Source organism: Oncorhynchus masou, chromosome 23 (assembly GCF_036934945.1).
Source record: "Oncorhynchus masou masou isolate Uvic2021 chromosome 23, UVic_Omas_1.1, whole genome shotgun sequence".
Taxonomy (NCBI): Eukaryota; Metazoa; Chordata; class Actinopteri; order Salmoniformes; family Salmonidae; genus Oncorhynchus; species Oncorhynchus masou.
The window spans coordinates 20,060,864-20,077,431 of record NC_088234.1 but is presented as its reverse complement, the minus strand read 5'-3'; the positions used below and the strand labels follow the sequence as shown (position 1 = coordinate 20,077,431).

At 42.9% G+C, this 16,568-nt stretch overlaps 1 protein-coding gene across 3 annotated transcripts in view; it reads left to right on the top strand.

The window, feature by feature from the left end:
- The window catches only part of LOC135510524 (neuroligin-2-like), a 329,641-nt gene extending 319,225 nt beyond the window's left edge, over positions 1–10,416 (top strand). For all 3 annotated transcript variants that reach the window (XM_064931530.1, XM_064931531.1, XM_064931528.1), the window contains one exon: positions 4,250–10,416. In XM_064931530.1, the coding sequence (XP_064787602.1) occupies positions 4,250–5,078 (829 nt within the window). In that variant the 3' untranslated portion in view covers positions 5,079–10,416. The remainder of the gene's footprint in view (positions 1–4,249) is intronic.
- The last annotated feature ends 6,152 nt before the right edge of the window (positions 10,417–16,568 follow it).

The following is a 16,568-nucleotide window of genomic DNA, read 5'->3' as shown; positions in this document are numbered from 1 at the left end:
CGCCAAAATTCAGCACTATAATGCGCTTGAAATTTAAAGGTTATTTCCGATTGAGCCAAACTGCAGCTAACCTATAAGAATCTAAGCCCTGTCTAAGCCCTGTCTAAGCCAGGGGGGGTTCCACTAAGCTATATGGAATTGTTTTAAGAAGGTCATACCAAGGATTTCGATTTTTGAAGTATCCCAAAAAATTTCATGAAAAATAATTTTGGGCCTTTCTGCTCTTAGCCCAAACAAACGCATTGAATAACATATTCACTACATGAAACAACAGATAGTCCCCAAAACAAAATCTGAAGGAAGTTTGTTCTGAAGCGTCTGTCCTACATCTGAGAGATATAAGAAAGAAACATTTGTTATTTGTTTTTACATGTGTTTAACCCCCTATTGTTGGCACTAAACAGTCTCCATATGTACTTCCATACATTTTGTTCAACTGGTGCCGGGGACCTTCAGACGAGTCTTGTGAGGCTTGTGGGCGTCCGCAGAGAGTAAACGCTACACTACAAATGATTTTGTGAGAAGACCGATTTCCAGGTGTCTCATGGTCTGACAAACACCGTTCTAGCTCTGTCACCTTTCACAGCAGATGTCTCATGGTCTGACAAACACTGTTCTAGCTCTGTCACCTTTCACCGCAGATGTCTCATGGTCTGACAAACACTGATCTAGCTCTGTCACCTTTCACCGCAGATGTCTCATGGTCTGACAAACACTGATCTAGCTCTGTCACCTTTCACCGCAGGTGTCTCATGGTCTGACAAACACTGTCCTAGCTCTGTCACCTTTCACCGCAGATGTCTCATGGTCTGACAAACACTGTTCTAGCTCTGTCACCTTTCACCGCAGATGTCTCATGGTCTGACAAACACTGTTCTAGCTCTGTCACCTTTCACCACAGATGTCTCATGGTCTGACAAACACTGTTCTAGCTCTGTCACCTTTCACCGCAGATGTCTCATGGTCTGACAAACACTGATCTAGCTCTGTCACCTTTCACCGCAGATTTCTCCATGGTCTGACAAACACCGTTCTACCTCTGTCACCTTTCACCCCAGATGTCTCATGGTCTGACATACACCACTCTAGCTCTGTCACCTTTCACCCCAGATGTCTCATGGTCTGACATACACCACTCTAGCTCTGTCACCTTTCACCCCAGATGTCTCATGGTCTGACATACACCACTCTAGCTCTGTCACCTTTCACCGCAGATGTCTCATGGTCTGACATACACCACTCTAGCTCTGTCACCTTTCACCGCAGATGTGTCTCATGGTCTGACATACACCACTCTAGCTCTGTCACCTTTCACTGCAGAAGTCTCATGGTCTGACATACACCACTCTAGCTCTGTCACCTTTCACCACAGAAGTCTCATGGTCTGACATACACCACTCTAGCTCTGTCACCTTTCACTGCAGATGTCTCATGGTCTGACATACACCACTCTAGCTCTGTCACCTTTCACCGCAGATGTCTCATGGTCTGACATACACCACTCTAGCTCTGTCACCTTTCACCGCAGATGTCTCATGGTCTGACATACACCACTCTAGCTCTGTCACCTTTCACCGCAGATGCGAAAGTGCAAAATAGGCGTATGTGGTGGATTGAGACGCATCCAATTTATGGGGACGTGGACATCAACCTTAAGGGGTGAATACAGTCTCCGCTAGGCAGGAATGTAGCCTTTAAATGTAAATTGCACTATACCGCTGAACTTCAGTGATACGGATTGAATCGAGCCCTAAGTCTATGATTTCCAGTCATAACAAGTGTATCATACTATATGCAGGCGTGAAAGGAAACTGGTATTGTCTTGTACGAAGTACCAGCAAAATAAATAGTGGGGGTACCCATACCAGTTAAACATGAGACTATCACAATAATTAAAGCAACAATGCTATGAAAACTGTAGGCTATTAAACTATTATTTATCATTACCACATGTTAGTCGCATGAAAAATGTGTGAATGGACTTGAAAACGTGTGAAATACGCTCCAACATGCGGTGTGGTTTGAAAAAACAGTGACATTTTGCAAAGGCAGACTTGGCCAAGACCGAGACATTTGCGGACAGTGGCTGCATCAATTCAGGTTACAAGTCTAGGCCTAAGGGAGGACAATCACTGAACGTCATTCATTAGACTTTTGGGGTTTTGTTACAGGTGTTTATTTCTATTCCTCATATTATGTGCACAGTGCACTGTATGGATGCAGGAATTATTTTAGAGTGAATGAATACGAGCAGGTAGCCAGGTTTACAGAAGCCTTGTGAACTGATTGTTGGACAATCAGATTAAAACATCATGACTGGTTGTGTTTATGCCACACAAAAAGGTCATACATTTTAAAAGTGAAATGACAAAACTTTAGGACTACGCCCACAGAGATCCTATTGAATAAATATCATTAGGCCCATAAACACCTAAATAAATGGTCATGCACTTGTTGTCATGCAAGCATGTGCACACACCTGGAGGTGACACATCAGGAATAAAATGTAATCTACTTTCACCCCTGACTACACAGTTGAAGTCGGAAGTTTACATACACTTAGGTTGGAGTCATTAAAACTTGTTTTTCAACCACTCCACAAATTTCTTAACTATAGTTCTGGCAAGTCGGTTAGGACATCTACTTTGTGTATGACACAAACTATTGTTTACTGACAGATTATTTCACTTCCTGACAGATTATTTCACTTATATTTCACTGTATCACAATTCCAGTGGGTCCGAAGTTTACATACACTAAGTTGACTGTGCCTTTAAACAGCTTGGAAAATTCCAGAAAATGATGTCATGGCTTTAGAAGCTTCTGATAGGCTAATTGACATAATTCGAGTCAATTGGAGGTGTACCTGTGGATGTATTTCAAGGCCTACCTTCAAACTCAGTGCCTCTTTGCTTGACATCATGGGAAAATCAAAATAAATCAGCCAAGACCTCAGAATTTTTTTTGTAGACCTCCACAAGTCTGGTTCATCCTTGGGAGCAATTTCCAAACGCCTGAAGGTACCACGTTCATCTGTACAAACAATAGTACGCAAGTATAAACACCATGGGACCACGCAGCCATCATACCGCTCAGGAAGGAGACGCGTTCTGTCTCCTAGAGATGAACGGACTTTGGTGCGAAAAGTGCAAATCAATCCCAGAACAGCAAAGGACCTTGAGAAGATGCTGGAGGAAACAGGTACAAAAGTATCTATATCCACAGTCAAACAAATCCTGTATCGACATAAACTGAAAGGCCACTCAGCAAGGAAGATGCCACTGCTCCAAAACCGCCATAAAAAGCCAGACCTCAATCCTATGGAAAATGTATGTGCAGAACTGAAAAAACGTGTGCGAGCATGGAGGCCTACAAACCTGACTCAGTTACATCAGCTCTGTCGGGAGGAATGGGCCAAAATTCACCCAACTTATTGTGGAAGGCTCCCTGAAACGTTTGACCCAAGTTAAACAATTTAAAGGCAATGCTACCAAATACTAATTTTGTGTATGTAAACTTCTGACCCACTGGGAATGTGATGAAAGAAAAAAAAGCTGAAATAAATAATTCTCTACTATTATTCTGACATTTCACATTCTTAAAATAAAGTGGTGTGTCACGATCGTTGTATGAACTGGAAATATACTCAGACTAACGTTTTGGGTACCACATGTTTAATAAAGGAAACTTACAAAGCAATAAACAGCAAAGGAAACATGATGTCATGGAGTGCTCACAGGCAACTACACACAAACAAGATCCCACAAGAACCAGTGGGGAGATGGCTGCCTAAATATGATCCCCAATCAGAGACAACGATAAACAGCTGCCTCTTATTGAGAATCATACCAGGCCAACATAGAAATAATTAACCTAGATAGGAACACCCCCCCTTGTCACACCCCGACCTAACCAAAATAGAGAATAACAAGGCTCTCTATGGTCAGGGCGTGACATAGTGATCTTAACTGACCTAAAACCGGGAATTTTTACTAGGATTAAATGTCAGGAATTGTGAAAAACTGAGTTTAAATATTTTTGGCTAAGGTGTATGTAAACTTCCGAATTCAACTGTATGTAAGAAGCGATGAAATGTATTGCGATTTTGAGTTAAAAAAAAAATGTTTTAATGTCAAATTTAAGAGGTTGTTTAACAGTGAAATATACCATATAGTGTCTGTGTGTAATAACTTTGGAATATCTTTGATTTAAATATTTGAAATGAGATTGGTATTCATTTCTCCTCCAGGGACCCCAACCTGCCGGTGCCTCAGGACACCAAGTTCATCCACACCAAGCCCAACCGCTTCGAGGAGGTCATCTGGACAAAGTTCAACTCCAAGGACAAGCAGTACCTCCACATCGGTCTGAAGCCCCGCGTCAGAGACAACTACCGAGCCAACAAGGTGGCCTTCTGGCTGGAGCTGGTCCCTCACCTACATTCCCTCCATGATGAATTCCCCCCCACCACCAGGCTACCTCCAGGCAGCACCCGCCCACCCGGGGTCCCCTGGAAGCCCAAACCCCGCACCACAGGCCACCCCTACCCCACATTCCCTGACCCCGTGGAGCCCTACGGATCAGAGCGGCCCAGACTGGACCTCTTCCCCGGTGACACACGGGATTATTCCACAGAGCTGTCGGTGACAGTGGCGGTGGGGGCGTCGCTACTCTTCCTCAACATCCTGGCATTCGCCGCGCTCTACTACAAGCGGGACAAGCGGCAGGAGATGAGGCGTCACCGGCTCTCCCCGCAGCGCCACGGCGGGCCCGCCAACGACCTGGCGCACAGCCAGGAGGAAGAGATCATGTCCCTGCAGATGAAGCACTCGGAGCATGATCCGCACCACGACATGGAGCCCCTCCGGCCCCACGACATCCTGCGGCCCGCCTGCCCGCCCGACTACACTCTGGCCCTGCGGAGGGCCCCGGACGATGTGCCCCTCATGACCCCCAACACCATCACTATGATTCCCAGCACCATCACCGGCATGCAGCCCCTCCACCCCTTCAATACCTTCCCCAGCACCGGCCACAACAACACCCTGCCCCACCCCCACTCCACCACACGCGTATAGTAAAGCTAGAGCTCCCTCTGGGGGACCGGTGGACCAACTACTACGCTCTCTGGCTCCCTCTATATGGATATCTCTCTCTCTCTTACTCTCTGTTTCTCCAACCGTCAGCCTGCTGCCCTGATGCTGTGTACTTCCTACAGTGCCACCTGTTGAGGTTAAGTGGAAGTGCAGCTGAACTGCAGGGGCAGCAGATGTTAAGGGGGGACATTGAGACATTTAGAAACTATTTTGATGGGGTCTCGTATTCTCTGACTCGGACAGCCCCCAGACCCTACCAGAGGACAAACCTCTTACTGTGCTTTTCATTTTGTTGTTTTTTTCATCCCCCTTTATATCCGTTTCTGTGCTGTAACAGGGTTGGAGATAGTTTTTGGAGTGTTGGGTAAAGTGACCTCTGATATATTGGAAAACCTCTATCTCTCTATCTCATGTCATCTGCTTACTTGATATAGTGTTTTCTCTTTTCTACATCCATCTCTTTCCCTCTGTAGTTCTAAACCCCCCTCAAATGAACCCCTCAGCCCACCCTTAGGAATTGTTGGGAGTCTTTTTCAAACAAGGCGTACAGTACATACAGTTAGCATCTATCATGAAAATATTGATATTCTGATATCGTCTTTCTACCAGCATTCTTGGTGCCAAGTACTGTGTTGTTTTCCCATAGGATGGAACTGAGAGAGAATCAAGAGTGTGGAGCTGTATCAAGATAGCCTACTGACTGTGTTCATGAAATGTGCCAATTTGGCCTATCTTGTGTGGTTTTTTCTTTGATTGTTTGATTGTTGCTTTCAGTTCTTATTTTTTTTGTGGAAAGAATTTTAAGTATATAGATATATAGTTATATATAAAATGTGTACAAAGAAGAAGATATATAAATGGCTTTCTCAGTGGGGGATCTATGCATGAATTATTTTTTTAAATGATGATGGGGGAAGGACACTGGATAGTCAATGTTTCCACACTTCTCCTGTTTTAAACCATTTCTATCTCTATTTCATATGCTTTTTCTTCCTATTTTATTCTTCAAAAACAAAAAATGGAGGCAATTAAAAAAAACTGCACGGATGCTTCTTTGATTTGCACAATTATCCTTTACAACAAGAAGAACCTGAATGGAACAAACATGAATAAAATAATGATCATACACCTTGAATATACAACACATTGCATATCATCACCATCTCCCATGTTCATTGCTTACTGTCTACTATTGCACTATAGACCACATGCTACCCCAACCAAATCAACTACCCCAGTAAATCAAAACAATCTTTATTCTTACAACACATTTCATACAAAGCAGGTGCAAACCAATGCGACCACATATCAGTCACACAGAGACCCCTCTCTCCCTGCTCTGCTATCATCAGGCCAGGGCCCCTGAGGGCCCCTCTTATGTAATGTGAGATATTGGTGCCACTCTAGCAGCTCTGTCTTTGTCTCGTAATAACCAGGCCATCCACTGAGCCCTGGGCCCCTGTCTCTCTGTGAGTCATTATGGCAGGCATGGAAGCCATAATCTGCCACTGAAATGGCATCCTATTCCCTAGTGCACTACTTCTGGCCAGTCAGGCAAAAAGTAGTGCCTTATAGGCATTAGTGTGTTGTTTTGGACACATTTCTAGAGGTATTGGTGTCCATTATAATCTGGTCAAAAGAAGTGTACTATGTAGGGGATAGGGTGCCCTAGAGGTATTGGTGTCCATTATAATCTGGTCAAAAGAAGTGTACTATGTAGGGGATAGGGTGCCCTAGAGGTATTGGTGTCCATTATGCTCGTTTCAAAAGAAGTGTACTATGTAGGGGATAGGGTGCTGCAGGTAGAGATATTGAAGGTACATACAGTACTCAAGTCTTGGAGGCTCATAGAATGTTCCTAATTCTGTTAGTAGGAAGGAAAGAAAAGGACGAGCTGTTCTCACTCTCCCTCCTTCTTTCACACATTCTGTCCTATCTTCACCTCTATTTCCAGCACATGCATATTCTGTTTGATGTGTGTGTGTGTGTGTGTGTGTGTGTGTGTGTGTGTGTGTGTGTGTGTGTGTGTGTGTGTGTGTGTGTGTGTGTGTGTGTGTGTGTGTGTGTGTGTGTGTGTGTGTGTGTGTGTGTATGTACATGTCAGCACAGCTTCACCGGGGCATGGGTAATTAGAGTTTATGGAGAATGATGGAGGGAGACAGAGAGGGAGAGAGGAGAGAGAGAATGAGAGAGACAGACGTCTCAACTCAGAGGCTCATCCCCATGATGCGAACCGTACTCCAAAATAACATTTCTCCAACTGCTTACACACACACATTCTATTTTCCCTATCCCTTTCTCCTTTCCTCCACCAGTAAACACCAACATTTAACTAACTAGGCGTAATAGCTACATGAATTTGAAGAGTTGAGTAGAACTCACATACTTTTAAACTCATAACTTTGCTGTGTACAGTCATTCAACCCTGCATCTCCTGACCCTTAATCCCTGACCCCTCACCCTGCTGACTCTGTTGCTCCCACAACCCCTTAGCTCTACTGCTGTATATGTAACTCTAAGCACACTGAGCAAGATGGGGGTCTGTCAGCCAGGCCATGGTCTTTGATAACAAAGCTGGGAGAGGACCTTAGACCAAGAGGCAACAAAGTGATCAGTTGTTGCTGGGTTTTAGTTTTATTTCTTTTTTTTAACAGGGAAAAACATGTAAAAGTCGAGGGAAAGTCTATAGAGAACGCCCCTGACTGTAATGCTCTAATATGGCCAGTAGAGGGGGCCGACGGGTTAACATGATTAATCCCACTGAACACAACTGTAGAGCTATGTGTGAACCCATAGTGCACTGTATCCTCTATGGGAAACCGTTAGCGACCATGTTGTGTCTATGCTTGTGTTTAGCTTCAGACTTTTCTTTGGTTTCTATTTCATTAATACTTGAGGATTATGGAAGTTGCGGGGAGAATGTGAGAGAACACAGTGGTAGAGTCAGACTGTGTTGGCCGACTGAGAGACAGTGTGTGGTGGGGAAATGATCAGCTGCACAATATACTGTAACATAGACTGGACTGGGGTTGTGGTCAGTGGGAGCTAGAGAAGACTTAACACAAGCTGTGTTCTTGGACTAGAAGAAGAAACCTGGGAGAGAGACTCAAAGCATCCAAGTCATCATCACAACCTTAAACAAAGGGGAAAGGTTGTGAGATGTAACTGGTCAACTGGGACAGTGGACAGACTTGTTTCGTTGATGGGAGCGATCGGCGTCTGTCCTATGAAGAGTCGCTGTGCCATTATATCCTAGTGAACTATTTTATACTTATTCATGTGATGTCGCAGAGGAAACTACTACTAGTACATATACAACAAAACAGAACTTCAACCAGTAGAAGAGCGACAGAAGCTATTTTTTTCTGTTCTTTTCCTCAACTATTTTCTAGGTTTACACACGAGAGGGCGCCATGGTGACACACAATCACCATAACAACGTACCTGTCATTCTCTGAACATTCGGAATGTGGAGGAATACATTGTTGCGTGACATAGAGACACGTCAAAAAAGAGGAGCAAAACTGTACATTTTTAAGTGTAAGAACAAACAAACAGAAAGAAATATTTGTAAATATAACATTTCTTGTTTGGTTTTTCGAGTGAATGAAATGACTTTGTGACAACACCAGAGACAACAGGTGCAAGTTGATAAGGGGCCACCAGCTAGTATTGTACCTTCACTGTACACCATTTGAATATATTCAGATTCTAGTTCTATGAGCCCCGTGTTGTCAGTGTAGGATGTAACCAAGTTGTGCAGAAGTGAGTAGACAATGGACATTCAGAACAAAGTCATAGAGTTGTCTATGTTGACTGCTAAAACCTGTGAAAGCACTAAGTAAACACTGTAGCAGGGATACTGACGCATTCTTACCCTGTGCTGTTGTTTATATGGTCTCTCTCCCACATGCAAATGGGACAATGATAACTGCAGGCCTTTGTTAGCTGTCTACCACACCAGCATATCTGTATGATGATGCAGGATACCTTAAAAACAGAATCTGTCGTTCCCACTTTCCCCTATGGCAACTACAATGCAGGGACACTTTTACCGGAAATTAAAGTTACAGAGTGCACCTTTAAAAACAACCTTGTGACTTCTGGAGTCCGGATATTCACTCCCTGTTGACTTCCGTATTGTAGCGTAGCCCCAAAATCACAGGGGGATAGAGAAACGAGGGCTTTATGTAACCTAAGATGCCTCTGATTTGGCCTAGTCCCAGATCTGGTTTTGCCCTCTTACCAACTAATACGGTCATCGTCACGACTAGGAGTTGACTAGACAGAACAAACAGATCTGGGAGCAGGCTACCTCTTATCATCATGGGAAATCACATACTGCGGGTGGGTCACATGTCCCTCTGTATACACTGCCTTACGTACAATGTGTGTAGGTGTCCTGTTCATGTAGGTTGTGCTACATGACCTCATCATAAGCTATTGGTACAGCTACGCTTGCCTTCCAGGTGGAGAGGTGTGGTGGGAATGAGTTGCTTAAGCCACTGCACGCCTAGTGGCCAGACGTTTGAACTACATTACAAGACAGGCATAGATATGGACCTGGAAGAGAGTGTATAAGTGAGAGCATGTGTTAGAATAGCTAATGTGTTGTGTATGCGTTAGGTGTGTACTCCATTTTGTTGTAGCCTTGGTTTGGACTGACACAGAGGGAGCAGATATCCAGTGTTAGTTTAAGATGACTTTCAAACAATTGAACTGACCCCCCCAAAATATCCATATTGGATTTTAATGTATTATTCCTCGCACTCAGACCACGATGAGAGTCATTATTTTTGGTCCTAAACCAATTTTGTTGACGGTGTGTTTTCAATGATTATAAAGCAGTCATCATAGTTTTATAGATTTGCCGGAGCGGTGCTCTTTTGGAAAAACACCTGAAATAAAAGGGGCACTACGTAACAATGTTTCATGTAGGTTAACTTCCTGCCTTGCTTGTGACTACATGTCATGGTTGACCTTCAAAACAAAGAAAGGTTTGTATATGTTCTGGTCGATGTACCTGAGTCCAGGTACCCTGAAGCACATGACCAATAACCCTGGGAAACATTCGGAGTTGGGTGTCAGTTCGGCCTGCATAGCAACATTTGCACCTGTTGTCTTCTTTTACATTTCTTTATTGAATTAAGAAACCCAAGACTTGAGATGAAGAAAACATGTTAAAAATTCATTTCAATAAAGAGCATTATTAAACAGGTCAAATCAAAGTATATAAACAAGGTGATGATATTTCTGTTTAGTTATGACACACTGTATGCTGTGATTCTGAAGCGAGGCGCATAAAGACGTCCATAGCCAGGCTGTCGAGTACGTCTCTTCATTTACCTAATGCACCTCCTCAACTTCATTCAGAAGACTGCTTCTTCCATTAAAGCCCCACAAAAGCAAAAATGCACTTTTTCCAGCTAAAAGACAATCCCCAGAGTTTACCCATGATGTTGCACAAAGATTTAAGCCAATAAAACATTGTTTTAGTCAAAGTATGATATGGGTTTGAAGTGGGAAATCCGAGGTGTGAAAGTGTTTCCCCTTTGAGATGACGTGCTAATACTTTTCAGACAACGTTTCTTTTCAGGGCTGGGTTTTATTTAGTTACCACCCACCAGCATGGCATTGTTTTATTTAGTTACCACCCACCAGCATGGCATTGTTTTATTTAGTTACCACCCACCAGCATGGCATTGTTTTATTTAGTTACCACCCACCAGCATGGCATTGTTTTATTTAGTTACCACCCACCAGCATGGCATTGTTTTATTTAGTTACCACCCACCAGCATGGCATTGTTTTATTTAGTTACCACCCACCAGCATGGCATTGTTTTATTTAGTTACCACCCACCAGCATGGCATTGTTTTATTTAGTTACCACCCACCAGCATGGCAATGTTTTATTTAGTTACCACCCACCAGCATGGCAATGTTTTATTTAGTTACCACCCACCAGCATGGCATTGTTTTATTTAGTTACCACCCACCAGCATGGCATTGTTTTATTTAGTTACCACCCACCAGCATGGCTTTGTTTTATTTAGATACCACCCACCAGCATGGCATTGTTTTATTTAGATACCACCCACCAGCATGGCATTGTTTTATTTAGTTACCACCCACCAGCATGGCATTGTTTTATTTAGATACCACCCACCAGCATGGCATTGTTTTATTTAGTTACCACCCACCTGCATGGCATTGTTTTATTTAGATACCACCCACCAGCATGGCATTGTTTTATTTAGATACCACCCACCAGCATGGCATTGTTTTATTTAGATACCACTCACCAGCATGGCATTGTTTTATTTAGTTACCACCCACCAGCATGGCATTGATTTATTTAGTTACCACCCACCAGCATGGCATTGTTTTATTTAGTTACCACCCACCAGCATGGTATTGTTTTATTTAGTTACCACCCACCAGCATGGCATTGTTTTATTTAGTTACCACCCACCAGCATGGCATTGTTTTATTTAGTTACCACCCACCAGCATGGCATTGTTTTATTTAGTTACCACCCACCAGCATGGCATTGTTTTATTTAGATACCACCCACCAGCATGGCATTGTTTTATTTAGATACCACCCACCAGCATGGCATTGTTTTATTTAGTTACCACCCACCAGCATGGCATTGATTTATTTAGTTACCACCCACCAGCATGGCATTGTTTTATTTAGGTACCACCCACCAGCATGGCATTGTTTTATTTAGTTACCACCCACCAGCATGGCATTGTTTTATTTAGTTACCACCCACCAGCATGGCATTGTTTTATTTAGTTACCACCCACCAGCATGGCATTGTTTTATTTAGTTACCACCCACCAGCATGGCATTGTTTTATTTAGTTACCACCCACCAGCATGGCATTGTTTTATTTAGTTACCACCCACCAGCATGGCATTGTTTTATTTAGTTACCACCCACCAGCTTGGCATTGTTTTATTTAGTTTACCTCCCTTCTAGGCCTACTGTATACAGTAGTAACCTCAAGGGGTGTGTGAGGCCAAGAGCACAAATCTGTAGGAAGTGTTTGGAGCTGCTCAAAATAGGAAATCATTGGGTCCCAGGTGGAATAAAATGAGTTTACCCTTGAATTGTATACTTAATTTTATTCCAATTTTAGGAACAGCATCAAATCTTTGAGCCTAAGGGAGGATTGATAGATTTCCAATCCAATAAAATCCTTCTGCAGGCCAACATGGAGGCAAAGGCAATGACATCTAGCTCTCTGTTGGTCTATTGCTGTCTGGTTCTCCAAAAATAGCCATTTCTGCACGAGGCTGCAACTCTATGTTACATGCTTCAGAAAGGGGTTTAAATCAATAATAGTGGACCAATAGTCTGCCAAGCGGGGACCAGAATATGTGAGTCAAGTCCGCCAAGGAGATTTTACACCAGTCACATGTACCATCAATATTTGGGTAGAATTTGGACAATCTGGCCTTACTGGAATGGATACAGGCAAGTACCTTAAACTGTATAAGCCTGAGCCGGGCACAAGAGGAGCTTCCATTTACCCGAAGGCAGGCACTATTACAGACTATCACAGATCTCTCCACCAAGTTCCTTTTTCCACTCAGATCAGATTTTATTGAATGATGGGTTATCATGGGACATGGTGATCTACAAAATATGGGATGAATCCCTTTAACCCGATGATAGAATTGGAAAGGTGGGGCTTTGAGTCAGATTTGGAAATACGTAAATACATTTGAATGGGGTAGATTACATTTGATAGTGAGGTCATTGAAATTGGCATAGGTGCCATCAATATAAAAGGTCAGTAAACTTAGTAGGGCCATTCATCTGCCATAGCCTAAAAGATACATCCAGTTTGCCTGGAAGGAAGAGGTGATTATTACATACAGTGCATTCAGAAAGTATTCAGACCCCTTGACTTTCCTGATCAATCTACACACAATACCCCATAATGACAAAGCAAAAATAGTTTTTATCTTTTGTATTTATTAAAAATAAAAAACAAATATCTTATTTACATACAGTTGAAATCGGAACTTTACGTACACCTTAGCCAAATGCATTTAAACTCAGTTTTTCAATTCCTGACATTTAATCAGAGTAAAAATTCCCTGTCTTTGGTCAGTTAGGATCACCACTTTATTTTAAGAATGTGAAATGTCAGAATAATAGTAGAGAGAATGATTTATTTCAGCTTTTATTTCTTTCATCACATTCCCAGTGGGTCAGAAGTGTACCAACACTCAGTTAGTATTTGGTAGCATTGCCTTTAAATGGTTTAACTTGGGTCAAACGTTTCGGGAAGCCTTCCACAAACTTCCCACAATAAGTTGGGTGAATGTTGGCCCATTCCTCCTGACAGAGCTGGTGTAACTGAGTCAGGTTTGTAGACCTCTTTGCTCGCACACGCTTTTTATGTTCTACCCACACATTTTCTATAGGATTGAGTCTCAGGGCTTTGTGATGGCCACTCCAATACCTTGACTTTGTCTTCCTGAAACCATTTTGCCACAACTTTAGAAGTATGCTTGGGGTCATTGTCCATTTGGAAGACCCATTTGTAACCAAGCTTTAACTTCCTGACTGATGTCTTGAGATGTTGCTTCAATGTATCCACCGAATTTTCCATCCTCATGATGCCATCTATTTTGTGAAGTGCACCAGTCCCTCCTGCAGCAAAGCACCCCCACAACATGATGCTATCACCACCGTGCTTCACGGTTGGGATGGTGTTCTTCGACTTGCAAGCCTCCCTCCTTTTCCTCCAAACATTATGGCCAAACAGTTCTACTTTTGTTTCATCAGACCAGAGGACATTTCTCCAAAAAGTACGATCTTTGTCCCCATGTGCAGTTGCAAACCGTAGTCTGGCTTTTTTATGGCAGTTTTGGAGCAGTGCCTTCTTCCTTTCAGGTTATGTTGATATGGGACTCATTTTACTGTGGATATAGATACTTCTGTGCCTGTTTCCTCCAGGATCTTCATATGGCCCTTTGCTGTTGTTGATTTGCACTTTTCGCACCAAAATACGTTCATCTCTAGGAGACAGAACGTGTCTCCTTCCTGAGCGGTATGACGGCTGGGTGGTCCCATGGTGTTTATACTTGCGTACTATTGTTTGTACAGATGAACGTGGTACCTTCAGGCGTTTGTAAATTGCTCCCAAGGATGAACCAGATTTGTGGAGGTCCACCATTTGTTTTCAGAGGTCTTTGCTGATTTCTTTTGATTTTCCCATGATGTCAAGTAAAGAGGCACTGAGTTTGAAGGTAGGCTTTGAAATACATCCACAGGTAAATCTCCAATTGACTCAAATTATGTCAATTAGCCTATCAGAAGCTTCTAATGTTAAATAATCTGTCTGTAAACAATTGTTGGAACAATTACTTGTGTCATGCACAAAGTAGATGTCCTAACCGACTTGCCAAAACTATAGTTTGTTAACAATGTAAAGTTCCTGACTTCATCTTTAAGTATTCAGACCATTTGCTATGAGACTTGAAATTGAGCTCAGGTGCATCCTGTTTCCATTGATCACCCTTGAGATGTTTCTACAACATGCCTACACACTTGTCTATATAAGGTCCCACAGTTGGCAGTGCATGTCAGAGCAAACACCAAGTAATGAGGTTGACGAAAGAGTTCCGAGACAGGATTGTGTCGAGGCACAGATATGGGTAAGGGTACCAAAAATATTTCTGCACCATTGAAGGTCCCCAAGAACACAGCGGCCTCCATCATTCTTAAATGGAAGAAGTTTGGAACCACCAAGACTCTTCCTAGAGCTGGCCAACTGGCCAAACTGAGTAATTGGGGGTGAAGGGCCATGGTCAGGGAGGTGACCAAGAACCCGATTGTCACTCTGACAGAGCTCCAGAGTTCCTCTGTGGAGATGGGAGAACCTTCCAGAAGGACAACCATCTCTGCACCAATCCACCAGTCAGGCGTTTGTGGTAGAGTGGCCAGACAAAAGCCACTCTTCAGTAAAAAGCACGATTCCCCACTTGAAGTTCGCCAAAAGGCACATAAAGGACTCAGAATGTCAAGTTTCACATCTGGAGGAAACCTGGCACCATCCCTTCGGTGAAGCATGATGGTGGCAGCATCATGCTGTGGGGATGTTTTCAGCTTCGGGACAAGTCTCTGAATGTCTTTGAGTGGCCCAGCCAGAGCCCAGACTTGAACCCGATCGAACATCTCTGGAGAGACCTGAAAACAGCAGTTCAGTGACGCTCCCCATCTAACCTGACAGAGCTTGAGAGGATCTGCAGAGAAGAATGGGAGAAACTCACCAAATACAGGTGTGCCAAGCTTGTTGCGTTATACCCAGAGAGACTCAAGGCTGTAATCACTGCCAAAGATGCTTCAACAAAGTACTGAATAAAGGGTCTGAATACTTATGTAAATATGATGTCATGACGTTGCCCTCTTTGGGTATAGCAAGCCCCATCCCCTCTCCCTGCCTCCCCCTTGCCTCCTTCAACTAGGCTGCTGTGGAGAGAGGTCGTAAATTCCCGAGAAGATCCTGCCACATGGCCGCATAGTATAAGGGGCAGAGTACATTTTCATAGAGCACAAAAGAATTTCATGTTCAGGAGAAAGTATAAAAGATCGGTGAAGAATCCAGTTACGAACTGGTCCGTTTGTTACAACTTGGGGAGGCTCATGGGAGACGGTGTGGCCACATTACCATAATGCTGTTTATATAATAGCCTCAGATATGAGGTTTACATCTAAATGTTGTATAAGATGAATGAGTGAGTATGATACTGTTTGTAAAATTGTGTAATACGATTTTGGACTGATTAAATGTCAATTCAATTCAATTTAATGATAGTAAAGACACGACAGTGATTTCAGTTTTTTTTCATAAGTTTGCAAATATGTCTAAACCTGTTTTTGGTTTGTCATTATGAGATATTGTGTGTAGATTGATGAAGGGGAAAAAAACAATTGAATCCATTTTAGAATAAAGCTGTAAATTAACAAAATGTGGAAAAAGTCAAGGGGTGTGAATACTTTCTGAATGTACTGTATAGGACCTTGAATAGAGAAATCACAGAATTTAAAATGTTCACATAATTGAGCCAGCATTGTAAGAGTAAAGCCAAATTTCCCCCTTACAGAGCATAAATATTCACATTCTACCCTGTCAAATACCTTCTCTGCATCTAAAGAGATATTTACTGCAGGAGAGTGTATGACATTAAGCAGACGTTGAATGTTAGAAAAGGAGTGGCGACCCTTAATAGACCCATTCTGAGCCGTTGAGATGATGTCAGTCATAGTAGACTCTATTCGAGAGGTGTGCAATTTCACTCACATTTTTACATCTGCATTTAACCGTGAGTTCGGTCTGTATGAGGCACACTCAGATGCATCTGTGCCGGGTTTTAACAAAAGTGTGATCGAAACCTCTGTCAGGTTTTGGGGTAAAACCACCCTGGTCCAGGGCGTTTTCAAACAT